Raw genomic sequence first — 10,874 nt, 5'->3', positions numbered from 1 at the left:
GGGGTGTCTGCCTCGTGGCTGCACTCGATGAGGCTATAACGGGGTCAGCCAAATTAGCGCGGCAGGGCTTAGCTTGCGTGCGAAGGGGGAGAGCGGAAGACGGAGCCCGCTCCCGGGGGCAGGCAGACGCGCTTTCCTCCCCCAGCGCGGGGCCGGGCGCGCGGCGTCGTTCGCTGGGGTCTGTTTAGCTCCTGGCTTAGCCAGACCGCCGCGCCTTGCCCAAAACCTGGTAGCCAGCAGGCGCCTAGACCGGGGCCGTCACCTTCCTCCAGGGGAAGCCAGCAGGGCTGCCAGCCCCACGCGGGGGAGACGGGGGAGGTACCCCCGTGTCCCACCTGCTGTACGCTGCGGGACGCGGGCAGCCCGGAGCCCAGGCTTAGCCTTCCCTTGGGCAGGCGCTGCCCGCACCTCTCCTCGCCCCTCCCTGGGAGGAGCTCAGGCTGGATTTGGGGCTTGTAGTGATGAGACTCGGGCCATTCTGAGCCTTGCTGGGGTACCAAATACCTTCATCTCACCATGCAGAGCCGTTCGAGATGCTCCCAGAGTTTCCCAGCTGGGTCCAAAGGGCCCTGTGTCCTGCGGACCCCGTGTCACCTCTGCCCACCCCATGTGCCAGCTTCTGATAGCCGACGAGTCTCAAATGGCAGAAGACATTTGGGTGAGGGGTTGGAGCTCAGATGGTCACACCTGGGTATCCTGCACCAAGCACCAGGGCGGAGGTGATGGAGACCAGGTCCTTGGCTACATGATGGAGTCCTCTCCTGAAGCACCATACCGCAGGCATAGCCAGCACGTACAAGGAGAATGCGCAAAACAAAGGTTTGGTGCCTTCAAGGAACCTTCCAAGGAGACATTCCATGGCTGAGATTTGGACAGACCTTCTGCACCTGATCCTACCTTTCCTGTTTGAAAAGCCAGAGGCAACCCCATCCCTAAGTTGTTCAGGCTCAGGCCCTGAGCAAAGTAAAAGATGTTCCTGCTCATTGCAGAGGGGTTGGACTAGATGACCTCTAGAGGTCCCTTCCAACCCAAACTATTCTGTGATTCTATGATTCTATGATCCTATGACTCTATTATTGATTCTAAACACTAGCCCAAGCAAGACCTGTGCTATGAGTTGCACCTCTTGAACATCAGAGGATGCCTGGGTGTCCTTCAGAGCAGCTATGACTGGTGCCAGTCAGTTGCTGACCCGCATGTGGGGAAACATGTGCCTATCGCTGCAGAGAGACACATAACAGATCAAAGCAGGTACAGAAACAGCATCCTGGAAGTGCCTCCAGGACGCCAAGCAAAGAGGTGAATCTTCCTGTCACCAACCCGCTGCTGGGCTCCGGGAGGTTTTCCTGGCTCATGCGTCATCGACACTGCACAGGGCTTCTGCGGGGAACTGGGGGAGTGATTAAAACTGTTCAAGGGCAAGGAAGCTGTGTGAACTCCAAAATGGTATGAAAACCACGTTGTTTTCTCAGCTCCTCCAGTGTGAAGATTATCTGTGCATGACAAGCTGTTTGGCCAAGGTGGAAGAGTCACGTCTGAAGCAGAACGATTCACCTCAGAGAGTGGACAAGGCACCCAGCGTGTCTCCAGCATGAACCCTGTGACTGTAGGGGAGTTTTGGGGTATAGTCTTGCAAAGTCACCTGTACACAAGAAACCACATCAGTAATGCCACGGAAGGCCAAGACTGCCTCGATAATGACATCAGATATAACAAATTTGAGTATGGATGTAGCAGAGTTGGGACCAGTAAGGAAAAAAAAAGTAATGAGAGGAAGATTGTTTGGGTTGAGAAAAAGAGGCTGCTAAGGCAGAAATAAAAAAAAAAAGGGGGGGAATAAGGTATGAAAGCAGGCAAGGAACACAGGAGGATGGTATCTTTCCATGGTCAGAGGATGAATGCCTACGGACGGTGGTGATGCTGACCTGGGGACCCAACCACATGAGATGCCCTTGGACAACTTGCTGGACTCTCCATCAGGTCGATGTCCAAAAGACTTACTGCAAGAGGGCAAAAAGGGAGGCACTTGTACCCTGGTATGAAGAGCTGTGAGGAGGGAAGGATGGTAAAACTAACTCAGCAGTAGTAGCATGTGATTCATAAGATTTAAGAGTCATACCTTTATCGCTGTGTTTAAGAACGTGCAAAATCAGATCATAGATTAATAATGATAATGTGATCATTAGTTAATTATGTTGTTGCTTATTCAAGTGATTTATTAGTCTTTTAGAAGGGTGTTGCTTAACCAGGGGACATCATGACCTTTTGAGCATCTGCAGTCCAAAGAGGGAAGGTCGGACCCTGAAGGAACACTGTTATATCTGAGACGCATGTGCCACGAGGCAAGAAAGCTCTCCTGCCACCACTGGCAGTGCCCAGATGTTCACGGCAAGTGATGGTACATCAGCAGCGTAGACCAGTCCATTGCAACGCCCAAACACTATCCCATATGTCTTGGGAACGCCACTCAAGGAAGACTACCAAGGCAAACCTAGCAGAGAAAAAGACAAGCAACACTGTTTTGTAATCTTGGGGATATAAGTTTGGAGGATGCTTGGAAGGTAACTTTTCTGCTTGATTTGCCCATGAAAAATGAGGTTCCACACAAAAGATACAGTCCAGAACAGTGTAAAAGCTACGGAAACCATCAGGGAGCCAGCAGAGCATCAAGCAGGAGACAAGTAGTTGGGAGGAACAGTGCTTTGTCTCTAACGCACCTGCCTTTCCCCTTCGCTGAACCCTCTTTGAGCTCATCTGCGCGCATGAAACAGGAAAAGGGTAATCTAATTAACTATTCATCACCAAACACAATAAGGGCTGAGGCCAAGTCCCAGCCTCCATCTCTTGGTCCTGTGAGGAGGCAAAGTCTGGAAAAAAGGAGGGTCTCTCGCTCTCTTGTTGCAGCTACGAATGGAAAATTAAAAGACAGCAACAGCGAATCTTCTTTATCTGGAGTAAGGCAGTAAGAAAAGAATTAAAATCATGTCTGATCATTCCTGCAGACCACTTTTAGGGTGGATAGAAAATTCATCAGAAGTTCTTTGCTGGAGAAAGGACAGAGAAGTGAAAATAGAATGGAAAAATGGAAAACTTTCTGCATTTTTTATTTTAAAATATTTTCTTTTGGAGTATTATTATCACAGCTTGCTAATGTCCACATGTTTAACATGGTCCCTGCCAGAGGTGAGGGCCACTGCAGACCTTCCTCCATTTTTGCCCATGGTGCCGTCCCTGGGCGATGCATGCTGGCTCTCCTGGCTTCCCTCAGGGCCATCTCAGCACCTTGGAGCCACCCTAGCACATCCCTGGGCTGGTGGACCTTCAGTACCAAATACATATGCAGTGATGTGAACAGAGAAACTCTGCCGAGAGCGGAGAGATGCTCATCTTATGGCACAAGATTTGGTCCATCACATCCCATATGGAAAACACATATAGGATTGATTTTGCTTGCTTCCTTCTACAATACCGTTGGGTTGGTAGCCAGAGCACTCAACATCTCCATTCGATGTAAGCTCCAACCTCAGCGTGTGGCTGACTCGCATCACCCAGACAAAGCCTGGTTTTAGTCTCAAGCCTTGGGGATGCCCAAGCCCACCAAGGACTGCTGCTACCCAGTGAAATGGCAAGCCACATGCTTCTCTTTCCAAAGCCCTTCTCAGCAATCACCTCCACATTTTTAGGAGAGCTTTCACCACCCAAATACTTGTTGAAGGTCTTAACACCTCTGCTGTCAGTTCGATTCTCTTGAAAGCAAACAGGCAGCAACAGGCATGGTGCTCGGTTCCTCAGGGATCTCCAGCATGAGGTTTTGCTCACAGAAAACTATTTCCAGGCCGCTGTTCTCAACGTTCACCATGAGGCAAAATGAAGAATGTCCCAGGCTCCTTCATGGGGAGACATGGGGCCGGAAAGTGCGTGGTCGAATCATCATGACCACCTTCCTCAGGGAGTAGTAGTCTGTGTCCTTCCATGAGTACCACACAATACCGTCCGGTCCCAGGATCTTGCGGTTTTTAATGGAGTATCGGCCGCCCTGTGATGCAGAGAAAGCAGGATGGTCAGGCATGGGGAACGTATGGAAGTGTCATCTGGATGGGAACATCAGAAAACCAATTGCTCCGGAACACTGGAGCCAAGAGCTTGATGACAATGCAGTGAAAAGAGCATGTAAACCCCAACGTGTTCCAAACGGTCCCAATGGAACTGCCATCTATCCGTCTCGGGCTGCATGAGTCACCCATACCACACGTTGCCGGCATCGCAAACCCCAGCGTGCAGAGGTGTCTCAACACTCATGTCTAGCCCGTGGCACTGAAAAGGCTGGACTGCCTTGGTGCCCAGCACCCATTCTGTTCCCTCCCTGGAGAGCAGAGGCTGGTCAAGCCAGGAAGGACTGCTACGACGTGAGGACCAGCAGCTTCCTCCCAGCCCTGGACCTCATGTGCTAACGTCTGCATCCTCATCCCTCCGTAATAGCTTGTAATACACCCCGTGGAGGCTGCAGAAAAAGCACCAGTTGGAGAAAAAGCACCTTGTGTCCTCATCCCTCCATCTTACCTTGTAGTACACCCCATTGAGGTTGGAGAAAAAGCACTGGTGGTACCACCAGCCTCCGTGGGAAATCTCGGCGCAGATGTTCCCCGAGTCGGGTGTGCTGAAGCTCCTCTTGTTGTGGTACCAAGCAAAGGAATCCTCCACCGTCCCACTGAACCCATCCACGTGCAGGCGGTAATAGTTTGCCTCATCCTCAATGCTGCAAGCAACAAAGGTGGGACTATTTAATGGGGAGTGCGTGAGTCTCCTTTCCAACCTGGATACTGCATTCCTGGTGTGGACACCCAGCAATCATCGAGATGCTCTGGCAAGTCTCCCTGCTATGATTCATCACCTCTAGAAGCCAAAGATGTTGTATGTCTCCCTTCTCTGGGATGTGCATGACTTTATCATGACTCAGGGCACTTGTTAGAGGGCTGAACTGGGCAGACCGTGACTCTAAAACCACAATAAAGGACTGCGGCGGCTTTGGCAAGACAGTCCCTCTAATTACACAGTACCGCCTCCTCCACATAACAAGCACCCCACTCTTCACCTAGACTGAGCCAGCATCGGGGCTAGCAAAGGCTGAACATCACCACCATTACACATGACATCTGATGGCACACATTTGCTAGTGGAGGATGCTCCACGGCACATTCAGGCAGTGGGAGTTTTTTTCCCAGAAGTTTTGGGGTCTACTCAAAGCCCTGAAGCTTCAAGTGTCCATAAGGTGCAGTAGTCCCTTGGGCATCCTCCCGTGGTGGATCACTCCACAGTCACCCACAAGCATTTCCAGAAGAGACAGGGAAGGAGTTCATCTGGGACAGTCTGGACAGACTTGGTCACCCCTGATTAAGAAAGGATGTGGCTGATGTGGCATGGATAAATAAAGCACCTGAGGAGGGGATGAGCTATAGACACTGAAGGACATTACATCAGGCCCAGCAAGTAAAAGCCATGAGTAAAGAGGGTAAAAATCAAAACATGACTCTAAGCCAGGGAGATGCTGGAGGACTTACCCAGCAAGACCATGGGATTCAAAACCCTGTTTTTGACATAGAGATTAATATTTTTGGCAGAAAAAATACCCCTAAGCAGCTGGGGACAGTCCACTGGGTCCTACAGCTCCCTTCACCTGTGGCTGTGGATGTTGGCCGTGGCCAAACAGCACCGCACATTCGCTAGCTCACATCCAGGCTTCAACCCGGAGCAAAAATTGGTGGTGAAATCCAGGTGGGGAAGAAAGGATAGACAGACAGACAGCCTGGACCCAGTCTGAAAAGCTCTCTAGACAGAGTCACTCTGAGCTCAATGCAGTTCCCACACCTGAAGGTCTCCTGGCATTGAACCAGTTACGTCTATGCGAACCAGGGAAGGCCATCCCACTTTCTACCTGAAGACCTGGTAGAAGGCATGCTTGTGCTTGTTGTTCCAGTCCTCCAGGTCAATGCGCAGAGAGTAGTCTCCTTGGCTGGTCATCTTGTGGATGTTCTCATTGCCCAGCCAGAACTCACCACTGAGTTCCCCAAAGCCCTCCTTGTACTCGTTCCAGGTCCGGTTGAAGTCAACTGAGCCATCCTGACGTCTCTGGATGACTGTCCATCCCCCACCTGCCAGGAGAGAATTAACGTAAAAGAGGAGTCTCCAGGGAGCATCCAGGGGTCCCAGACAGACCCCTTACTGGTGTCAGCTCTGAGGATCCATCTGCAGCCCAGCAAGGTGTCTTCTTGTCATGTGTCCTCCCACCAACTGGCAAAACACAGTGTCGGTTGGTGCAGAGGGATAAAACCCACAGGCTCACCATAGCTCATGGAAAGAGGCTCCAACCTCTCCCGTGTCGGTTCATGATGTTGTTCCCCCTTTGGCTGTCAGAGGGTCATTCCACACCTTAGGGTGGTTTTAAATGAGAGATGCTAGTTTTCAGGCGGCAAATGTTTTGGGACTGGAACTAACTACAGCTCCTGGAGTTTGGAGATTATTGTGTACTGTTCCTGCAGCACCACAGAGGCACACGAGCTCTCCTAGTATTGTCTCATTGTCTCCATCTGCTCTCCCATCTGTCCAAATCCCTCTCTTCTCTCTCATTTTATTCCAATATTGTAAGCTGGGGCGGGGGGAGGCGGGGCAGGGGATGGGACTGGGGCCATCTTTTTATTTGCTGTTTGTACAGCCGGTCACTCTACAGCGTCCAAGATTATGTTGATGGTCATGCAAATAATAGTAATGACATAACAGAGACCACATTGTCTGAACAGCCTGTTTCTTAATGAGCACGTGCATCCCAAAGCTGCAATCACCTGTAGATACTACAACAGGGGAGTTTTGGGAGCTGAACCCCTACCTCCAGCATGGGACAGGTTGATGTGACACATCCATCTGGGGCTGGAGCAGATCCATGGGGCGAGGGACTGGCAATCCACCGCCCCATTTCCCAGACGATTGTCATTATTCTTCCAACACTCAAGTGTCACAAACTGATTTTGTTAGCAAGTTTGTGCCTTGGGATGACAGTAGTGTGCTCCGTACAGGTATTTAGATGACAAGGGTGTGGGAGGTCACCTGCTCCCTCATTTACACTCTGAAATACCTGTGGGAGAGGATTTTACCTCCCCGCTCCTCACTTCAGCACAGCTACAATTAGTAGTTGCCCACATATAGCCCTCTACTACCTGGAGATGCTCCAGGTACCCCCCAGTGATCAGCTGCTACTCCAGAAGGGCTTCTCCTTCCTTAAGTCCTGTGTCATACCCACTAGCGTGTGCAAATACCTTGGGTGCACGAGAACATCTCAAAGAGCACTAAACGCCTGTATTTAGGCCACTGAATCCCAGACGTAATCTCTGGTTTAAACTACCCACCCAAACCCCTTCTACAGCCAGCAGAGAGGACTCGTCCTCGGTCCCCGGAGAAGCGTCCTTCTGGAGATGCTGCTCTCCCTGACTATAAAGTAACTTCGAAATAGCTCAGACGAGACACAACTCTCAGGTTAGACAAATCCCACCCAAAACTCTGCTGGAAGATGTTGTAGGTGCCTCCTGCAGTACCTTCAGTGTCCATCTCACACAGCACTTCGATAGGCATCCCTCTGACCGAGGGCATGATGCTGTAGACACCAGACCGCCGGAGCCCGTTGTAGTAAACAGAAGCACAGTCGATGGGGCAGCTCCTGGCATGCTTCACCTCTGAGCGAGAAAGCAGAGAAACGCAACGTTTAGTGCACAGCGTGGAGAAAGGGCCACGCAACCAACACCCCCAAAGATTTCGTGCAACTGTAATCCAGAACCGGATAAATAAACCCGGATCCCGAGCTGCTTCTGAAGCTGCAAACCTCTGCAGCATGTTGGCTTCACACCTGAGTGCAGCGGCTTATTAGCGATAAGGTTCGTTAGCAGAGATCTGCACTGAAGGACGATGCGGCTGAAGAATGGTCTTCAGTTCAACTGTTTTTTTAATGGCGACACAGAAATTATGTGCATTTCGCCAGGCTCAAATTAGATCCTCTCTCACACTAAAATCGTCCTATACATTGATATAGAGTAAGCTGGCTCTCCAGCGATGGTCGGTGTGGATAATAGCGGAAGGTTTTTCTTCTCTCAGACTGCTGCTGTGGGTTTTGTCTTACAATGGAAGGGGATCAAAATCATTCTGGAGAACCTAAAGGTGTTTTTAACTGGGATACATCAGCTGGGATTTATTTTGCCTGGCACCAACCATCTACACTTCAAGCAGGAGGTCTCCGCTGGTCCTTAGAGACAGGCTTCTGCAGAGGGTGTGAATTCACCCTGGATTTAGGTGGGAGAGGAGAAGAGCCGCTCTCCCCGTCTCCCTCCATCACCCACCGAAGGAGCTCAGCTGAGTTGTCTGCACAGAGGTGCACGGTGACCTCCCAGACGCCCTGGGGCTGGCTTTCAGCTCTCCCGTGTAGGTCCTGTCTTCTATCTGGCCGGCTTATGTGGACCTCTTGGATGCTCCAGGGTCTTTCGGGTGGCAGTTGGTGTCAGCTCGGCTGAGACGTTAGCCATAGCAGTGGGAAGAGCACACTGAACTGCTCTCGGTCCACACAGTTTGCCTTGTTATCTTAACTATCCAGTTCACACGGGAAGATGCCTATGTAGACACCCAACATGAAGCATCCTCGTCTGTGAGCTGAGCCTCCTTGGTGGGACGAATCCTGTCTCCAGAAAAAAAGGCACAAAGGCAGCTCACACAGGCAGCTCCCCTTACTTTTATGCACTCAGCTAGACCAGCCTGAAGCATGGCATGGCCTGAATACCAGACTGGGATCACTGGGAGAACCAGGAGCCTGAGGGAGGGCAGAAAGCATGCATGGGAGATTGCCCTTCCATGAGGCACACAGAAAGGATGAGACCATGGGACTGGCAGATGATGAAAGCTCCTTGTGGGTGGGAAAGTAAGTCCGGGGTGGGGGGATGATGGGTGAATAGTTGCAACACCCCAGCCCACCAACTGGAGAGCGTGGTGGCTGGGAGGTCCTCTGCAGGCTGCAGGCTGGTGACAGATTGGGGACATCCTTTGAGGTGGGCACCAACCACCAGTGATGCTGCAGGGGAGAGTGTGGGAGAAATCAGTTGTGTGCAGCAAGCAGAGGACAGGGAGAGGCAATCTAGACCCAGCAAGCATCTAGGACAGCAGGCAGAGACCAATCCCACCTAAAGTTAATCAGCTACGAGTGCTGCATTAACTGCCCGCACTTGGGCTGGCGTTCTCCAGGCCAGAGAAGTCACCACCCCAGTCACATCAAGTTATTGAGACGAATCCCAGTTCTGGCTTGCAGGTGGTGGTCATGGGGCTAGACATCAACTCTGATGTCCTGGTTTTGCAGAGAGCACTTCTTGCTCAAGGTTCAGAGGTACCTGGAAGCAGGCGAGAGTGGAGTTGCTTACACTACCTCCACCACGACATGGATGACCAAAAGAGTTTTAAACGAGAGCAATGGAAAAGACTTAGACTAGTTGGCTCAGGGAGAAGTAACATGACTTTCCCTCCCTCAGATATCACCAGATCAGATCAAGCTTGGTAGGTGAAAGCCGTTAGCCGTTCAGCTGTGCATGCCAGCTGAGTCATCCCATCCAGCCCACTCCTCAACGGAGAAGACAGATGCTGTCTCTACAAGAACCTCAACCACAGTTCAATGGAAGGCTGGAAGTCTATTCAGGAGAAGTATCACTTCATCCTTCTCCAGTGCTCCTTCTGGATATCTGCTGTGGAAGATGGGATCTGGGGCACGGGGACAAGACTGGCACATTTCATCCTGTCTTCTCAAACACCACCACCCTCTTGCCAGGGACCCAGAGACTCAAAAGGGTTACAAAAGCAACTCGGTTTCCCTTCCAGCACCTCAGGGCTGAGCTTTGCAAATCCTGGCTATGGTAGGCCCTGGTCAAAAGGTTTTCATGGTGGTGGGTTCTTTGGAAGAAAATGGGGTTTTAGTCAAATGGAACCTTGAATTTTTTAATTGAAAGTTCCCGTATTTGCTAAAAAACAAAGAAAACATTTCAAGGATTAGGAAGGAAAAAAACCAAACACCTGGCAAAAATTTAAATGCATTAATTAAAAAAGAGCATGTGAGAAATAGCAGAAAATAGTTGTTTTTCAAAGTTGAAGAGTTTCACCAAAGCCCTAATCTCATGCTGTGAATTTTTGAAGAAAAAAAAAATCGTGATTTTTTTTGGAAGACTATTCAGGAGAAGTATCACTTCATCCTTCTCCAGTGCTCCTTCTGGATATCTGCTGTGGAAGATGGGATCTGGGGCACGGGGACAAGACAAAAAATCGTGATTTTTTTTTTTTGGTGGATTTTTTTCGGATGGAAAAAACAGCCCCTGGAGCTGGGAGGAAGGTTCGTGCAGCTGACTGCAGGTGGGGTGATGGTGGGAGCAATGCCAACCGGGTTGTCAGAGCCTGAGCTGGTCCCTGAGAGCATCTCACACCATCTATAGAGAGAAAAACGAGCCGTCGAGGGCCAGGACCTCTCTCCTAGACGGCACAGAAACCATCCCCAGAGGTACTCATTGCTCTGAGGAGCCTTCCTGGCTGCCTTGGAGGGGCAGGTTGGGTGAGCTCAGGCTCCTGGCCAACGCAAAGGCGACGTAAAGCACTTTTCCCACGCCCTTTCCCCACACCCCGCCTTGAGAGAGGTCCTGAGGGGGAAGCATCCCCTCCCACCCTGCTCCAGCAGCCCCTCCTGGGTGGTGCATCTCCTCCTGCAGCCTCATCTCGGCGGGGCTGAGGCAGGTGGGGTTACGCCAGGCCCAGTCGGTCAGGACGGAGATGTTGTTTATCTGCGCCTGCATGTCGTAGAGCAGCGTGGCCTG

General features: G+C 51.1%; 1 protein-coding gene across 1 annotated transcript; it reads right to left on the bottom strand.

Annotated features, from left to right (window-relative positions):
* Positions 1-3,889: 3,889 nt before the first annotated feature.
* Positions 3,890-10,853, bottom strand: LOC104628644 (angiopoietin-related protein 7-like). The gene is made up of 5 exons (XM_010297296.1): positions 10,805-10,853; positions 7,584-7,721; positions 5,933-6,149; positions 4,561-4,756; positions 3,890-4,036 (listed from the first exon to the last, which is right to left on the bottom strand). The coding sequence occupies exons 1-5, from the start codon at positions 10,851-10,853 to the stop codon at positions 3,890-3,892; spliced, it is 747 nt and encodes a 248-aa protein (XP_010295598.1).
* Positions 10,854-10,874: the final 21 nt, after the last annotated feature.

Source organism: Phaethon lepturus, unplaced genomic scaffold (genome assembly GCF_000687285.1).
Source record: "Phaethon lepturus isolate BGI_N335 unplaced genomic scaffold, ASM68728v1 scaffold22701, whole genome shotgun sequence".
Taxonomy (NCBI): Eukaryota; Metazoa; Chordata; class Aves; order Phaethontiformes; family Phaethontidae; genus Phaethon; species Phaethon lepturus.
Note: the sequence above shows the minus strand (reverse complement) of the source record. Positions and strands in the feature narration are given on the sequence as shown.